This window comes from Globicephala melas, chromosome 1, assembly GCF_963455315.2.
Source record: "Globicephala melas chromosome 1, mGloMel1.2, whole genome shotgun sequence".
Lineage (NCBI taxonomy): Eukaryota > Metazoa > Chordata > Mammalia > Artiodactyla > Delphinidae > Globicephala > Globicephala melas.
The window spans coordinates 53,271,633-53,290,101 of NC_083314.1; the positions used below are offsets into that span (position 1 = coordinate 53,271,633).

Here is an 18,469-nt window from a genome sequence, read left to right on the forward strand (position 1 = left end):
TTGCCTCCTCAAGGCATGGACTAGGATGGGAAGAAGAAGGAGCAGGCCTGCTGGAACACACGTCCTGAATGACTCAGATGGGCTGCCAGCCCCAGAGGAACAATGAAGTAGAGCACAAAGGAGGGAGCAGAAGGTGAAGAAAGACAAAGCATTGCCAGTGATGGGCAAATGGGTGAATGTATTTGGGCCGCCAAAGGTGATTCCTACTTTCCAGCTTCACCCCTATTACTCTTAAATATTTCCAGCCTGACAACCTGTGCTCCACCCAAGAACTGCACCGAGAGTGCCCATAGGTTTCCATCATCCCTGAGGACTGAGAGAACACACAGCCGACAGAGAATGAGGAGAGAGCGGCCAATGGTGGCATGTGGATCAGCCGGGACCCCTCCGCGCTGCACTGTCTCCCTGAGGTTGCGAACGCAAAGAAGGGAGACAGTAACTGAAGCTGGGGATCAGGACAGGAAGCGCAATAAGCAGTGTCAGGCCCTGAAGCTGCCATGTGATAAGGAGGATGATCACACAGTCACACTCGGAGGAAACACTTCTGTGCTGCCACCTGGAAGTGAGTCTCCTTCCCCAACCTGCACCCCGAGACACCTGAATGACTCCAGAATCCCAGATCTCATCCTTGTGAGTCAGGCACCAGGTCCTGAACAGAGTGGGCCACAGGGAGATGGCAGTGCTTAAGCACCCAGAGCTGGAATCCAGGGAGAAGTTCAGGACATTACAGGGGAGCCATATGGCCTTTATTTTCCCTTCTCCCCTCTGGTTCTCTTCTTTTTTTCTTCCTGAAGGAGCTGATGCATCAGAATCCGATGCACTGTGACTTTTGAGGGGCTGAGTGTTCCCCACGTGCATGTCATTTGGGGCTCATGCACGTGGAAAGTCATAGAAAGTAATGCAGTTCAGGCCAAAGGAGAACTCCCGCCATACAGAGTCAGGTTCAGGGAAGAATGGGCCATCTTAGGATGCCCTTGAGTAGCTGGAGGACGGAGCTTGATGACAGCTCCCATCTCAACCAGTAAGGCCCCCCTCTGATTGCAGAGGCCTCAGCACAGAGGTCCATGTGTCTACTCATTGTACGAGACAACATCACATTTCTCAAAGACTACCCAGGTGCTACCAGATGTAAGCAATGGCCAAGCCCCAGTCTTCAATGAGGCCACAGAAGTCTTTTTAATTTTAGTGGGTCAAAATATAAAACCAAACCCTCATGCATTCCTGGGAATTGCAAAATGTTCAACATAGTTACCATATGCAATTCCACTCCTAGATGCCTACTCAGCAGAAATAAAAACATAAATCCCCTTGTGTATGGTATTCATTAGCAGCACTATTCATATAGCCAAAAAGTGGAAGCCACCACAATGTCCATCAACTGGAGAAGAGATTTTTTTTAAAAGTGACATGTCTAAGGAATACTACTCAGCAATGAAAAGGAATGAAGCTCTGATGCATGCTAAAACGTGATGAACCTCAAGTGAAAGAAACCAAATTCAAAAGACCACATATTATGTGAAATGTCCAGAGTAGCCAAATCTATAGAGACAGAACATAGATGAGTGGTTGTCTCTGGTTATTGTGGATATGGGAAGGAGGAGAGGGAAATGGGGAGTGACCACTAATGGGTAAGGTGTTTCTTCTGGGTAGAATGAAAATGTTCTAAAATTAGATTGTGCTAACAGTTGCACAACTCTGCAAATATTCTAAAAAACATTAATTGTACAGTTTAAACAGGTGAACTTTATGGTATAAAAGTTTTATCTCGATATGCCATTTATAAAGAAAGAAAATATAGTTGACCCTTGAACAACACAAGGGTTGGGGCACCAACCCTCCATGCAGTCAAAAATCCATGTATAACTTATAATAAGTCCTCCGTATTCCCAGTTCCTCCATATCCAGGTTCCACATCCTCAGATTCAACCAACCACGGACCAGGTAGTACTGTAGTATTTACTATTGGAAAAAATTCCACATACAAGTAGACCTGCACAGTTCAAACTCATGTTGTTCAACGGTCAACTGTAAATAAACAGAAACTCCATCTGGAATGCTCATACAGAAACCATCAGGACTTGTTTTCTGCAGGAAATTTCTGGGAAGTTTTGTTTTTACTTGAATAAAAGGTGTTTCCCTACCACTGATACTGTCAGTCTCTCTGTAGGTATTATCCTGGACAGGGTAGGACTAGGAAGCAAAGAAAAAGAGGGCTATGGAAGAAGCATGGCATGCAGGAAGAGTCCTGAATACCAGGTGCTGGCAAACTATGGCTCACAGGCAAAATTGGGACTGCCACCTGTCTTTAAAAATAAAGTTTTACTAAAACACAGCCATGCTCATTCATTTACATATTGTCTAAGGCTGCTTGCATGCTCTAACGACAGAACAGTTGTAACAGAGACTACGTGGCCTGCAAAGCCTAAATTTTTTACTACCGTGCCTTCACAGAGAAAGCCTGCCTACCCTGCTCTAGATTCACGAGTCTACTTAAGTCTTAAGTCTTGCTGCTTAAATCACGGTCCACATACTAGCAGCAGCAGCACCTAGGAGCCTGTTAGAAACGTTCCCCCAGACCTACTGAAATGGGATCTGCATTTGTGTTAGTTAGCTGTGTTAGTGCAAGAAGCAGATGCCAAGATGGGGTTCAACATACAAGGATTCTGTTAGGAGAGACAACTAGGAGAGAAAACAGGGAGGGGGCCTGAAAGGACTGGGAGAGCCATCAGTTCATGGTACAGGTCTGACCTGAAGGAAGGAAAGAGAGAAGATGGAGTGGAAGAGAGAAGATGGAGTGGAAGAGAGAAGATGGAGTGGAAGCATTGTAAACTGCTATACAGTCTAAAGAATGATCTGCAAGGCCACCACGAGTCCTCAAGGCAGAGACAACTATCAGAGGAGATCTGAATCTCTCAGGAACTGGTTTTCCTTATCCCTGCCACACCAAGGCATGTGGCCTCAGTGGAAATGCAGTGACAGATTCAGAGCACAGCACCTCTGTCCTTGGGCAAGGAAATGCCCCAGAGTTGGCATTCTCATTGCATCCGCTGCCAGGTGTATTCCCATAGCAGCAAGGACATTTTGAGAAAAATACCAGGTGATCTCTATGCATATTTAAGTTTGAGAAGTAATGCTCTAGAACAGGATTTGGCAAAGTCTACAAAGGGCCTCACAGTAAATATTTTAGGCTTTGCAGGCCATACATTCTCTGTTGCAACTACTCAACTCTGCCATTCAAAGTGGGAGCAGCCACAGAGAACACACAAACAAATGGGGGTGGCTGGGTTCTAATAAAACTTTATTTACAAAAACAGGCTTCAGCTTTGGACACACATAGCACACACAGCCTTCCTTTTAAATTCTCTTTATATCTATGTGGATACTTCTGTGTGTGAATCTGTGAAGCTCCACACCCCACATCAACAAAACTCCTCACCCTGAGGACGCCACCCCCTTACTGGGAGAAGGGGTTGTTACATCGTCCTGTGAAATCTCATTTCTCAGGTGTCATTCAAAACAAAAAAGCTATAAATACTCCTTAAACAAGGTCAGCAGATGCTAGCTACCAGGAAATCCAGAGAGCTCTGGAAGTTATGTGAACTGCATGACACGGACATATTTCTGGAAAGTGAGCATAGATTCCATCATATTCTCAGAAGAGTGTATGATCCCAGAAAAAGCCTTGGACCATTGTCCAATGTATTAAATAGTATTGCCCACGCTAAAAATAAAATGATTTTTTAAAAAAACAGAGTCCTTTCAAGCCACTGATTCTACAGTGTTCTCAATCATCTTGAGACCATCTTGCCAAAAACCCTATCTACCGTCATTCCTATTTTACAGATTAGAACACTAAATTCCTAAGAAATTAATATCCTAACTGAGGAAGGACTGCAGGTTGGTGGGTTAACACCAAAGATGCATTGGTTAACACACTGCTCTTAGCCATGATCACCTCCCGCTGTTAATACCACTTCGTAAATAAATTCCACGGTCAAGCCTGTGTTGGGCACTTTACATACATGATTCAATTAAACATTGTAACAACTCTGCAAGACATTGTCTCATTTCTCAATCTGAGGACACCAAAGCTCAGAAAAGTTTAATGGATTGCCACAGGTGGCAGCACTGATTAAGTGTCAGATGGGGTCTGATTCCAGGTCTGACTGACTCCCAAATTCTGCCCTGGAATGTCCTCTGAAACTTGGATCCTCAGAAAAGGAAAACTCATCTTCCAGTCAGGGACAGTTTCTTAGAATCTTTGTATTCCCCACAGAGCCTTGCCCTGCTTTGCATGGCAAGGCACTCAATAAATATTTGTTGAGTGAAGAAACGTGGGCTCGGGCTCCAGTTCTGCCATGGACTTACTGACTCAGTCTCCTGCTCTTGGAGCTGCAGGTGGTTACTCAGCTGGGCAACTTCAGGGAACATTTGAAATCAATTAGGGGTGAGGAGGAACCTATTAAAAGGTCCTCTTCTGTGTATGCTGGGGTTGAAGGAGAGTAAAGGAAGTTGAGAAGGAGAGAAACAGGATGGTTTCAGGGTTGGGTGCTGGAGCTTAAAGATTTCACACGAGGATGGAACAGAATTTGGCTTAAGTCCACTGCTGAGTTCCAACAGCCTCTCCAGATGGGATCCTGACCTCCGGCTACTCCTTGGTGGCCACAAGTCCCTGAACTGCCACGCCCCCGAGTAGTTACTTTGATGGAGGCCCCTACGCTGGAGCAGCCACTCACAGTCTTTTCCTAGGCCCTCTTGCCTCACGTCAGAACTACAGGAGATTGGCAACTTCAGAAGGTCTAACTTGCAGGGGGCCCAGCACCATCACTCCCCCTCCAGGGACCAGAATCTTACCCATGAAAGCCTGTGAGGCCTGCACTGTCCTTGGCTCCAAATGAAAGTATTCCAACAATCCATCCAGAATCCAACTTCCTATTTTGGAAGCACGTGGGAGTTAGGGGTGGGGGGAGGGAGGTAACTCTAGTTGATTTTGTTTTCTTTACCAGATTTTACAAGTGCCAGTTAGTCACAACCCAAAGAATGCCACTTTAGCCCTTTCACATAGGCCCTGCAGAAAGACTTGTATGAAGCTGACCCTAAGGGATGCCTACCAACAATGCTCTGGGAGGGGATGATTAATTACCTCCCAGAGGCCGGGGGGGGGGGGGGGGGGGGGGGGGGGAAGGACAGCCCTCCGAGAAACCAGACACATTCCCCACTGCGTGGCTTCCAAGGCACCGCCTACTCTCCTGTGCACGAAGCAACGCTGCCACCTAGTGCCCTGTGTGGGAAGTATTCCCTGAGGTCTCCCATCTCAGGGGGGTTCCTCTACCAGGGCTGGTGCAGCTGAATCACTTAAGATATCTGCCAAGGAGAAAATGCCCCAGGTTTGGTAGATGGAGGACCGGGAAACTGGGTCTATGTTAAGTAGGTAGAATCTGAGGTTTGAGAGCTGTTGGAAGAGAGTATGGGAGTCAAGTTTTGCAGCATCTTGGGTTATCCTCAGTGAAGCAGCAGAACTTCCATGGTTGAATTGTATTTAGCTCTCAGGAACACAATTCAGTTGTGGTCATTCTGCACAGCTGAAGGCCAACCAGCCCAGGAGCGGGCAGTGACCAAATAAAAGGACCAGTGCTAGGGTCGGAGAGGGAATTTGGGCTTATCTGTTGGTAGGAGTGAGTAAGTTAGTGAATCGGAGACCTTTATTCCGGGAGGAGGGCGGTGGGGGTGGGGACTAGCCTTGGCCCTTCATGGTTCTCAGCCCTGGGGCCCCCAGAGGAAGTGTACGGAGCTGAGCACAATGAGCAGACAAGGATGCCTATGTCCTTGGGAACCCGGTTGCTAGAATCCTAAAGAATGAAAGCCTTGTTCCCAGCCCCCATCTCTCCCAGACTTTTACCCTAAATCTCTCCTGAATATTTTCTGATGTGCACAAATCTGAACAGAGATACAGGGTGGGAGGTGGAGAGGAGACAGACCTGCGTATTTCCTGCCCTTCCACCTTCCTGGTGTGGACCTATAGGGGAAATACCAGCACACCTCCAGGAACACTTTGATTTGAAGAGAAAGAAACCTCCGAAGCTAGACTGTCTGCGAAAGAGTTCCTGCCTAATTTTACACGCTTAGGGAGGTTATGAGGATTCAGATGGGCACTTTGGAGAAGGATCTGAGTGTGTGCTGTGGCAGGATGGAGGTGGGCACAGGAGGGAGAGGTACGGGCTTGCGGGGCAGGGGGGTGAGGGAGGAGGTGCATCAAGGAAGGCTGTAATTGGAATCAAATCCTGACCCTGTTCTCCCTGCTGCAGACCATGAGACAGAAGGACATGAAAGGGATGGAAAGATCCACTGTCCAGAATCTGTTCCCTCAGGTTTTGGGTTTTAACAACTCAAAGCACTGGTCTCTTAGAGCCTCCCTCCTATATTCCTGCTGCATCCTTCTCTGATTCTTCTGAGCCAGGGAACTGATCCCAGGTCCCTATGCCGCTACTGCCAGAGGAGGGGTAAGCAGAGTGGTAGGCCCCGGTCTAGACTGCAAGCACACAGTTTCCCTGGCAGATGGGTACTAGGAAGTGAGATTAGGCAGCAAGAAGATGTCATCTGGGAAAAACTGTGAAGCTGCCAACTCTGATCAGATAATCATCTCATTATTTCTTCCATTTGGCCCCAGAATAAGGATTTCCTTCTACTCTTTCTCTGCCCCCACCTATCTTACAGCCCAGCCCCTTCTCTATCCCCTCCCTTCACCCTCTCCCACCCCAAAATAAAATCACGCAAAACCACAAGACTCTAGAGCGCTCAGTGTCTGGGAATCCCAGCTTCCAAAAGAGAAATCACAGCCAAAGAGGGGGAGACAGCGTGTCCGGAAGGGATGTTCCAGCAACACCCCATTGCAAGAGGCTCCCTCCTTCCAGATTTCTTTCTCTAGTCTGAAACTTATTTGCAGGCATCCAGTAACCTGAGAAGTTTTTAATACGGGGAGCTGTCAAGCCTTTGAGGGGTTCTGGAGTTCCATTCCCAGTCTGCCTCTGGCATACCTCTCATTCCTTCTGTTACCCCCTCGATGTCACAAGACTGGCAAACATCAAACGGTGTTGCAGACAATCCAGATTAATAAGATTTCAATGGTTCTACTAGGTGCCTAGCCTTGTGTGAGGTTCTGTCACGGGGCGGGGGGGCTCCAGAGGGATAATGGGAAACTGAATGATGAAGTATCACATCTAACCCCCAACCACCCCTTGCCTGAAACCAATCCCCCCACCATCGAAGTAAGGCAAAGGAGACATTCCTAACCCCACTCTTTTCTTTGTCTTTCTGGGTGACTTCCCATGAAAGCCAATATCTGGGTATAGAGTAAAATAAATGTGGGTAGTGTTCCCAAACACTGCCCCTGATTAACACCATAGAGTTATACAAGGTGCATTTTAGGTCCCTTTTACAACGGCCAGGGCAAGAAGCCAGGGTCCTGGCTTGTGAGTGCCCACCTTTTCCAGCAGACCTTGCTCTTCCTAGGCTGGACTCACTCATGATTTTTAGGACAAAGCAAAGGGGACTCAAGGACCTGGACAAGGTAGTAGCTTTCTGCTACATCCCAGGGCTGCTCAGAGAAAAGGAAACCAACCAGGACCCATTGGCTGTGTACCTGGCAGCCTTGTTCTCTTGCCGCCTAGCCCAGACCAGGCTTGACTCGCTGCCCAGGTCTTTACACTTTCATGTAGTTTCAAAGTTGCCTGGGTATCTCATACTGGACTATGAGAAATGGAGTGTGACACCTCTTTCCCACTGACAAAGAACCAGAGATCTTCCCCTTTAAAGAGGGATAAGAGAGTGAGCTGGAGGTCTCCTAAGTGCCAGCACAATGTATAGAACCACATGAGATCAATACAAGGGACAAATGCTCTTGTGGTTACAGAGTCATTAAGGTAGATGATGTCTGGAATCCTGCTGCGCAGATGAATAAAGGCCCTTCCCCCTCTCTGCTCAGCCAGCCCTCCCTGGCCCTCCTGCTCTGTCCCTTTCCCCTCCTTGCCCCCAAAGTCTAACCTCAACAAAAAAGGAAGCCAACCCTACCCCCGCGGACTACGGAAAGCCCAGGAGTGGGTTATTACCTGCAATGATGGCTGGGCTGTTCTGTCCTCCCTCCGGTTTCACCCAGGCTTCCACTGTGAACGCCTCCCGGGGAATGTCAGCCAGCACTTCTGGACGCAGCAACAGCTGCTCCCGCCTCCCAGAGAAGTACAAAACAGGCAATCCTCCTTGGGGGCTAAAGGTCTCTGCTTCCCAGTCGGGGTCCCCTCCACCATTCTGGATGCCGCCCTCCGAAGAGCTGGTTCTGACCCCATGCATAAGGGGATGCTTAGACCAAGGTTGGAAGTGCCGGGGAACAACACTGGGGTCTCCCTGCACACCTCCTGCCTGCCCCTTCGCCACCTGGCGCCGCCGCCTAGTCTTGGTCCGGCCCTTCCTTTGGGTCTCTGGTCCGGGTTCCTTCTGGCGTGGGAAGGTGGTGATCTTGGCGGCAGCCAAGGCTCCGTGCTCTTGAGTCCCAGCCTCACCTAGAGGCTCCTTGGATCCTTGATTGCCAAGATAAGTGTCATCATCTCCCAGTAGCTCCGACTGCCCAATAGGACCATCCTCTACCCACAGGGCAGCTGGCCGCTCAGCCTCACTTGTCACTCCTGCACTTCCAGTCAGGTCTGGGGGAACAGATCTCACAGCCATTCCCTCGGCGTCTGGCTTACTGCGCCCTGCATGGTACGTTCCTTGATCCCCCGCAGGGTAGGGCCTCAGGTAGTTCCCAGGTCTGCTGGGGTAGACCCCAAAGAGGTGATGCTGAGGGGCAGCTCTGGGTCTTCTAACCTTGGCCCCCAGCCAACAGCGTTCTCCTTCCAACAGCACCTGATTCAGGTGTCCTCTTTGAGCCAAGGATCTCTTGCGTGTCCAGCCCAGCTCAGAGCTGACAGTACTGAGCGCCCACCCAGCCAGAATCACCAGGCTTATTCTCAGAATCTTTAAGCACATCATACCTCCGCTGGCTCTTTATACAGAACCAGAAGTCAACTTCTGGGTACCACACCAGGGTGATGGAGAGAAGAGAAAGAGACAGCTGGCAGTAGATTCACAGTCACCGGGCAAACTGTTTTGTTCACGGACCAAACTTTTTCAAGCAGCCCCAAAAGAGAACCTCTTCTGGCTACCTGCGCTGGGTGCTGGGCCAGCGTGGCCTCTGTACCTCACCCACCGTATGTGTTTCCCTCACCCTTCTCCCTTGACCTCTCTCTCCTCGCTCTAGTTTAGTCCTTGCAGAATGAAGTTCGTTTCTCTGGGTTCCTATGAATTTCTTCCAGAGAGCTCAGGTTTCTCTCTTTTTCTTTCTTCAATAGCCCCTCCCCTCGCTGATACTAGAAGAGGGACACATGGGCATAAGCCAAAGCCTGTCAAATACACACTCACTCACAAACACATACCGCTCACTACCTGAAGTCATTCCAAAGAATCTTAGCTTCTAATTTTCTTTTCTCTCTCCTTCTTCCTTCCCTAGGAGTTACCTTCTCTTTGTAGTCTTTAACCTCAAATACATCCACCTTCCAATAAACTGCTAGAAAAACTAGTATACAGACACACAGAATTTGATGCTTATTATCTAAAAAGCCAAAAAGAATCTGGGGGCACAAAAATCCCAGCTGGTACTTAACCTTCACTCTCCAGATGTCCTCCTCAGCCAGCTCTCCATCCAGCCTCCAGTCTGCCTGTGCAGGTCAGAATGCTTCCCTCAGCTCCGTGCTTGGGGTTGGTGAGTGTTAAAGGATTTTTGTTTGTTTGTTTGTTTTTTTATCCCCTTCTAACTTGTTGCTGTGTTGTAAGTCTCCGTAAAGTTCTCCTTTGGGGTGCCAGTCTGGTGTCCTAGTAACCTTATGAGTCTGAGAGCCCTTGACTTCACCTTCTGTGAGTCTTGTGGGTCCCTGGGAAGATGGAAAAGAGAGCGAGAAGAAGAGCATAGCCTTCAGGGGACCTGTTCTCTCCGGTCCCTCCTGCTCCCCTCTCTCCCTTTCTCTCTGCCTGTAATTCTCTTCTTGTTTGTTTCATTTAAAGACAATGATGATGTCAAAGCTAATAAGTTCGGTGCATCTCTCCACCTACTCCCTGTCCCCTCCTCCCTCCTGAAAACCTCCCCACCTCACTGAGGCACAGGGGACAGACGCCACTCTTGGTTTCCCCAGTAAACATTTCTTGCTTTCTCTTCCAGCAGCTGCAGCCTACACAATCAATAGCCAACAATCAATACTGTTTTGGAGCACTCTTTTCTGTGTGTATTCTCTCTCTCTCTCTCTCTCCCCCCCCCCACACACACACTCTCTCTCTCTCTCTCTCTCTCTCTCACACACATGTGTTGTGAACAGACTTGCTTACTGCCTGCCACACCAGGCTTTTAGGGACCACTTGCATCTTTCTTTTGTTTTGCCACACACCTCCTATATTTCTTCTTATTTCAATCATTTGGGGTTTAAAAGAACAATACCCCAAATTCACTTTATATGAGACATTGGGGGAAAGGAGAAATCAATTATCCTGCTGCAAGAAGCATTCAATGGAAATGCCGTGGATTTGTGCGATACAGGTCTTCTTATTCTCGCTCAAGTTTCTCACTCTGAAGTTACTAAAAGTCACCATATGCTGAGTGAGCAAATAAACAAAAGAGATGCTCAAAATAAGTAAATTACAAAAATAAACAGCTAGACCCAAGCAGCTATTTTTTAAATTGATTTGAAATGAATGGATAGAATGTGGAAGTAAATAATGTGATTTTAACCTCCATAATAATGTTTGCCTAGATGTAAGCTATCTCAAAGAGTCCTACCGCCTAAACACAAGTGCGTGTATACACACACACACACACACACACACACACACACAGGATTCTGAATTCTCAACACAGGTACGGATGTTTGACCACAGGTGAGTACAAAACAGGTAGAGAAATATATTGGGTCCTTCATTCCATAGTAAGAAAAATCACTTACAGTTCTAAAATCACTGCTTGTGTTGCCCACATATAAAACATGCAGCCCACATATTTTGGAGTCAGATCACACTGCCTCTTTTGCCTTGGGTCTCCCCATCGTCTTCTAAACTCCTCTCCTCTGGCTAATAACTGGCTTACGTGCTTTAAGAAGGCTGTATCCTAAGCACCCCATCCCTGGCATGCCCTGTCTCCCTAAGCAGCATCCACTGAAGCCTCAAAGCAAGTCCCCAAAGAAGATATCCATCCAGGCACGTGGATACCACTACACAGAAATCCCTCAATCCTAGACTGTCCTTTTTCCTCTTATCATCTCCCTGTCTCCCTTCACTTTTCTGACTCAGCCCTTTTCCCTCCCCCTCACCCCGAAGCAGCTCAACAGAAATTGGGGCTTTGGTAGAGGGTAGGGGGAGATTCCAGAGAAAGACAGAAAAGCAGAGGAAATAGAGACATAGAGAGAGAAACCAGGAAAGAAAGGAGGGAAGGAAGGAGAGGGACCTTCGTTGAAATGAAGGGAAGATACTCAGGTAAGAAAAGAAGTAAACTCCCCCCTCCCTCATGCCACCCCCAGGACCCTCAGAAAAAGGTTTCATACCATTCATTTCAGGAAGGAGGGCTAACACAGCAAGGAAGAAGAGTTCCGCCGTGCTTTTCTCCCCCTTTTAGTGTGTGAATGATCTTGCATCCCCTATAGGTCTCTCCTGGCTCTCAGCTGCTAGTAATCCATTCATAAGGTTTCAAGAAGCTACACGAAACTCAAGCTTCCAGTTTAGTTTCTCTCTTCTCCCCTTCATTCCTTTGCTCACCACTCTCCTTCAGCTCTTGGCAGTCCAAAGTTTAAAAAAAAATGTTGAACCATTTCTGTGTTTTCCTCCTGTTGTAACTTTTGCTGTGACATCATAACCCTGCCCACCAACACCCCACCTCTCTCTCTCCTTTCCATCCCACCCCTCATCAGCCCCATGCCCCCAAAATACCCCCCACGGGGAAGAAGGGCTCCTGTCAGTTCCAACCTGTGAAAACACAAAGCTACTGGAAGGTGCCCCCTCTCCCCTCGGTCCCCCTCCTCTCTTCCCCTCCCTGCCTTACCCACCGCTCAGCCACGGCTCTCCCAAGGCTTTAACAATGATCCCATCTGTTTGACATGTGCGGAAAGGTGGGCTGGATTCAAATAATCTGTCAAGTGAATCATCAAAAACCCAGCAACCCCCTCCTCAATTCCATCGCACACGGTCACACACCAGACCCCAGCCAAAGGGTGAGAGAAGTCAGACTTGCACACCACCCACCCTGGATGCCAGGGAGAAAGACACCAAACATGCCAAAGGAAACGCACATTTATATATATGTATAAATTCTGTGGCTTATTTGTTTATGACAAACACCCACACCCCAAGTCTCCTACGCCTCTTCCCCAAACCCTGCCACTCCACAAGTGCACAGATTTGAAAACTGGTAGAATCTGTTTTGAAATCTCCAACGAGAGGGTTTTTCCCCCTTTTTTTTCACTCCAAAGCACTATCTGTGGCGATCAGACTCGAGCAGGGTTGCCAGCAAATGCAGGAGGCCCCTTCTAGGGTACAGGCTTTCAAACCAGCGAAGCTAGAGGGAATGGATTTAAGGACACACAGCAGGAGCTGGCTGAATTTATTTTATTTTGACGGGGGTAGTTGGGGGAGGAATATCATTTCTGAAATGCCCAAGGAATGAAGGGAGAGGATATGGATTTCTTAAACAGTTTTTGCAAGAGGAGCGGTGTCTTGTTCTGCAGGTAAATCTATAAGGCAAGAAATTGGAGCTTACAGATAAACAAGGACCGAGAGGGAGAGGGAGGGAAAGGGGAAGGAGGGAAGAGAGGGGAGAGGGAGAGGGGATGGGGAGTTGGGGACGTGGAGAGAGGAGAGAAGGGGAGAAGGACAGAAGGGGGCGAGGGGAAAAGAGGAGGAGGGGAAGAGGGAGGAGGGAGGAAAGAAGGAAAGGGGGATAGGAGGGAGGGGGGAGGGGAGGGATGGAAGAGGAAAGGGGAGAAATGGAAGGGGGAGGGGAGGGGGACGAAGGGAAAAGACAAGAGTCTGGGAGGAGAAAGGACTGAAAAAGAAAAGCAGGGAAGACAGGAGGGAAGAATGAGACAGAGAGGAAGAGAAAAAGAGAAAGGGGTGGTGAGGCACATAAAATATGGAGACCAGGAAGGCAGTTAGATCCATGATGGTTAAACATAAAGGAGTCAGAGAGGCAGGTGAAGGGACACACTATAAAATGGGGAAGAGGCTTGGTTTTACACACAGAAAACAAAGGGCACACAGTGAAGGGATTCACTCTTAGTGATCGGACACACTGAGAAAACTTAGATTGCCAGGGTGCAACCTTGTTTCTTTAAGCAAACCCCTATCCCTTCCTCCTTCCCTGCCCGCATCTCTTCCTCCAATCCCCACCTCCACCTTCCTTCATGCATCTTTTTGTTCCCAGCATTATCTTCCCTGGAGAATTCAGGAGTAAAATTCAGAACCCACCTACCCACCCTCCAAATAAAACCCCACCCTTAATAGCCCCTTTCTTTGCTTCTATCCTCAGAGAGCCCTGTGTCCTCTTATCTAAAGATTGAGCTGTTTGTGACAATATGCACTTCACTTCAACTCAGATTATACTATGTTTCCTTTAAGCCCAGGACCTCAGGGCTGTTTTGCTTGTATTTGCTGCCATAGTGGGGCTGGTCAGTTTCCATCAGCATTGTCATCATTATTATTAAGAGTCTTTGAGCAAAGGGAGAAGCCAGTCCACGCTGGCGTCCACCTGCAGTAGAGAGCTACAGTGGGGAGAGAGGGAGGGAGAGAGACCCCTTAATATGGTCACTGATCCTTTCTGACTTTCTGATTCCAAAATCTGATCCCTTGAGGGAAAAGCTCAGCTGGGAGCCGGCCAGGGAGTGTAGTAATAAAAGCCTTCCAGAACACAACCAAATGCAGTATCTATATATAGGAGCCGGATCTGTTTTAGCTACTTGAAGTCTAAAATGACACCCGGAAACAAACATTTCAGCAATATGTTTATTGGAATCTTATTCAGCTAGTGCTGGAAAGAGTGAGCTCTGAAGGATTTCACTGAAAGGCTCAGGGTTGTTGCTTTCTGCCCGCCCCTCCTGCTTTGGTACACAGAGCTGGGGGTCAGCTGCTCTATCATTCATGGGGGTCACTTGAGATCCCTTTGGGGTGACTTATCATAGCCCCTTTTTCCATGGGTGAGGAACAAGGGTGAAGTCACAATTAACGGCACGGACAGATAGGGCACCCAGGGCTCCTGAATCCCAGTCAGCTTTTCTCTCCTCTGGTATGCACCTGTCTTGCTGTGTGCCACCCGCATGCCAATTGGATGGGAGGGCAGTATCGAAGACTGGCCTTTCCGTTCCACATTCAGGCAAAAATGCCCAGGGAATGTATATTGGTCATATGTGTTCTGTAACTCAGAATCACACACAGAAGGAAATGCAAATCTGGATTCCATGCTCCCCAACTGTGCATTTTTATTTTTAAGATTTTGGGGGGGGGGATGTGGACCATGTTTTTAAGAGTCTTTATTGAATTTGTTACAATATTGCTTCTGTTTTATGTTTCGGTTTTTTGGCCCCAAGGCCTGTGGGATCTTAGCTCCCTGACCAGGGATCGAACCCACACCCCCTGCACTGGAAGGCAAAGTCTTAACCACTGGACCACCAGGGAAGTCCTCCCCTCGACCCTGTGCATTTTAAGCCAAGAGAGGCCCTATCTTTTTGTCAAACTGTTTGGTGCTCCTTATGGTAGATAATCATATTTTTTTCTACAACATTATTACTATTATAAATTATTATCCATGTTAGTGGTAGTGTTTTGCAAAGCTCCTTCATCCAAACAGATCAGAGTCGTTCATCTACAGGTTAGCCTTCCCAACTCCTCCAGAATTGCCTGTTGGAGGCAACAAGCCAGAGAGCTATTTCACCTGGTGTTAGTCCCTGTCTGGATGTTTTCCACAATATTTCGATCCTTGGAACCAGCTTGTGGAACCTTTTGGCTGGGGGAGGGTTAACAGTGATGCTAGACCCTGCCCTGCTCATCAGAGGAACAAAGGCTCTGCAGGGGTTTTGCTTCAGTTAGTATTGCCTTTGCACCTGGAGCCTCTTCAAAAGGCAACCTCATAACAAGAATAACAATTACACTTGTATACTTACTTTTCCTTTGACCCAATGCACATTGGTGTGCATTCTTTCTTCCTAACCACAACGACACAAGTGCAAGGCAAGTGTTATGCCCATTTTACAGATGAGGACACTGAGGCTAAAAGTTAAGCAACTTACTGAAGGACCTGCAGACACTAAGAATGCAGCCAGGACACATCTCAAGTGCATTGTGCTAAATGGAAGAAGCCAGACTCGAAAGGCTACATCTGGTATGATTCCATTTATATGACATTCTAGAAAAGGCAAAACTATAGAGACAGAATAGATCAGTGGTTGCCAGAAGCTGGGCGTCGGGGGGAGGGGAAAGTTGAATACAAAAAGCACAAAGCGATTTTGGGGTGATGGGACTGTTCTCTATCTTGATTGTTGTGACAATGCATGACTGTATGCATTTTTCAAAACTCAAAGAACTGTGAACTGAAAAAGGTTACTGTTATGTAAATTATACCTCAGTGAACCTGGGGCAGAAAAACAGAGCCAAGGGTAGGGTCAGGGTCTTTCGATTCTGAATACAGGACTCTTCTGTCTACATCCTGCAGGTATCCAAAGACCAAAGGAGAGCATGACACAATTTGGTCATAGGTTGGGGCCACTCTGTGCCTAAACTCTCCACTGACCTTCTTGCCTACCCCCTGAGATGACCCTGTGGAACCAGACTGAATGGAGCAGAACCAGCTTCTGGTCCCAGCTCCATCAACCCAGAGCATCCTAGCAAATCAAATAAGTAACCCCCAGATGAGCACTGGTGAACGATGAGGCCCCTGATCTGCAATTCAATAGCCATCTGACCTTGGACAAGTTGTTGAACTTCTCTGAGCCATCTGTAAAATGAGAGCTTGGAATAGAAGACTCTAAGTTCCCTTCCAGGTCACACTTAATATTCTCTAATTTTTCAACCCCACACTTATTCTGAGATTTTGTTTGCTCAGTTATTTAAAAAAAAAAAAAAAAAAAAAAAGCCATTGCCCACTTCCCGTAAATATCCCAGAGACTCAAGTGTATATTAGCAATGGACACACAGGACATTTATTTTAGTCCTTAAGAAAGCCATATATTCAAATGTAACTCCACTGTAACAATGATAGGCAAAAAGAGGGGTAGCATGTGGGGAGTTTTCAAGCTCTAATCCATATAGATGTTTATACATATGAGCCATTGCCATGTATTTAGAAAATCAAGTATCAGAACACATGGTATTAGTATGAAAATACTTAAATGGGAATGATTTTTTTCTTTTTTTATTAATTTTTATTGGAGTATAGTTGCTTTACAATGTTGTGTTAGTTTCTGCTGTGCAGCAGAGTGAATCAGTTATACGTATACATGTATTCACTCTTTTTTAGATTTCCTTCCCATTTAGGTCACCACAGAGCACTGAGTAGAGTTCCCTGTGCTATATAGTAGGTTCTCATTAGTTATCTATTTTATACATAGCAGTGTATATATGTCAATCCCAATCTCCCAATTCATCCCATCTCTCCTTCCCCCTTGGTAACCATAAATTTTTTCTGTACATTTGTGACTCTATTTTTATTTTGTTAATTTTTTAAAAAATTTTATTGGAGTATAGTTGCTTTACAACGTTGTGTTTGTTTCTGCTATACAGTAAAGTGAATCAGTTATATGTATACATATACCCACCCTTTTTAGATTTCCTTCCCATTTAGGTCACTGTGACTCTATTTTTAAATTTGATACCGTGCTAGACTCTTCAAGTTTGCTATCCTCCCACAGTGGTAACAATAAAAATATTAATAACTAATATTTATTAGCTACAATATGGCAGGCACTGTTCTGGTCACTTTAGATAGATTAGTTGATGCAATCTTCACAACAGTTCTGTGAGTGGTTACTTCTATTAACCCTATTTTTGAATGAAGAATAGTAGCGGCTAACATCTATTGAGTACCTACTACGTGCTCAATGTAACATGTACTAGTCCATGTAAATCTACGAAGCAATGTACATAAATCACCTCATTTAATCCAACAACTAACCTATGAGATAGCTCCACTGTGATCCCCATTTTTTAGGTGAGAAAACTAAGGCATAGAGAGTTCAAGCAACTTATTTGAGCTTAACCACCTTGAAAAGAACTACCTATCTCCAGAGCCCTTGTTCTTAATCTCCTTACTACACTGCCTCTTCATGGAGGACATAAATACATACTGATGACGACTGGACTCCCAGCACACCAAAACCAGACTTTTCCTGATCAGGACACCCCAGTGGTTTCTCTGGAGTACAGGAAAGGTTTTTTTAGGTCTCTTCCTTAAGTCTCTCCAGGTTGAAGGTCCAAAGCCTCCAAGAAATGTGGCCCTGCTGATAGCAGCACCCAGATACAGGCTGCACCTCTGCCAAAGCTAAGGTACCTTTCACACATCCCCAAGACTTCTCACTGCTCTTGCCTCCCTGATCCATTACGTTCCCACTGAAATCTAAGGGACTTTTAACCAACCAGCCATAAGTGAAAAACCAGTCACTTCCCCAGTTCATTAACTCCATCCGGGAAGTATCATGCAAGATGGATAAATGTTGGGTTGTCTATTTATTATAACTAATACAAACATTTAATACTAATAACAGCTATTAGCTGATGGTCTATTAACCATCATAAAATATATACTTCCTGTGTTAAGGTCAGCTCTGATATAGAACTCGAAGTTTTACCCTAGATTCTAAATACTGAGTAGTATTCATGTCAGTTCATTGCTGAAATGTGGTACATGTGTAAATATTTCAAAATGGACATGCCCCCCAGATGCGTTCAGGAAAGGGAGCAGGCCTGTGTATAGAAAAGGAAATGTTCGCTTCTTAAACCCCAGCCCAGCACAGCTTTTCCGTAGATCACAGCCACAGCTGGAGGCAGAAACACAAACCAAAGCTGTCTGAGCCCGTAAGCTTGTCAGATGCCCTTCAACTCATTCAACAGAGACCCTTTCCAGTAGGTGGCAAGAAAAGCTCAAGTTCCTTTTCTGCAGAAGAGTTCAAGTTTCTTTTCTACTAATGTGGTATAGTTAAGAGGGTAGGCTCTGTGGATGACAAACATGAATTCTAATCTGGGCTCTGCCCCCATGGCCTATGTGGTCTGAGGCAAGATTCAGGGCCACCACTGAGGACAAGAGCACGCCTGTGCCATCAGTGAGAGGCCGTAATAAGGCGCATTTCTCAACAATGTGTCTGACACAGAGTAAGTACTAAATAAACATGAGTACTATTGAAGAAGCCAACTCCTTGAACTGTTC

The 18,469-nt window shown here is 46.6% G+C and overlaps 1 protein-coding gene across 4 annotated transcripts in view; it reads right to left on the reverse strand.

Moving 5' to 3' along the window:
- PAPPA2 (pappalysin 2) overlaps nt 1-18,469 on the reverse strand; it is a 565,818-nt gene that overhangs the window by 274,425 nt on the left and 272,924 nt on the right. For 3 of the 4 annotated variants that reach the window (XR_009563406.1, XM_030875398.2, XM_060295970.1), the window contains exons 1-2: nt 11,613-11,666; nt 8,106-9,959 (exon numbers count right to left, since the gene is read on the reverse strand). The exons of the other annotated variant lie outside the window; for it this stretch is intronic. Coding sequence is in view for 2 of the 3 variants with exons in the window: in XM_030875398.2 (XP_030731258.1) it covers nt 8,106-9,021 (916 nt within the window). In the remaining variant the exon portion in view is untranslated. Of the gene's footprint in view, nt 1-8,105; nt 9,960-11,612; nt 11,667-18,469 lie in introns of those variants that run through there. 4 annotated transcript variants of the gene reach the window in all.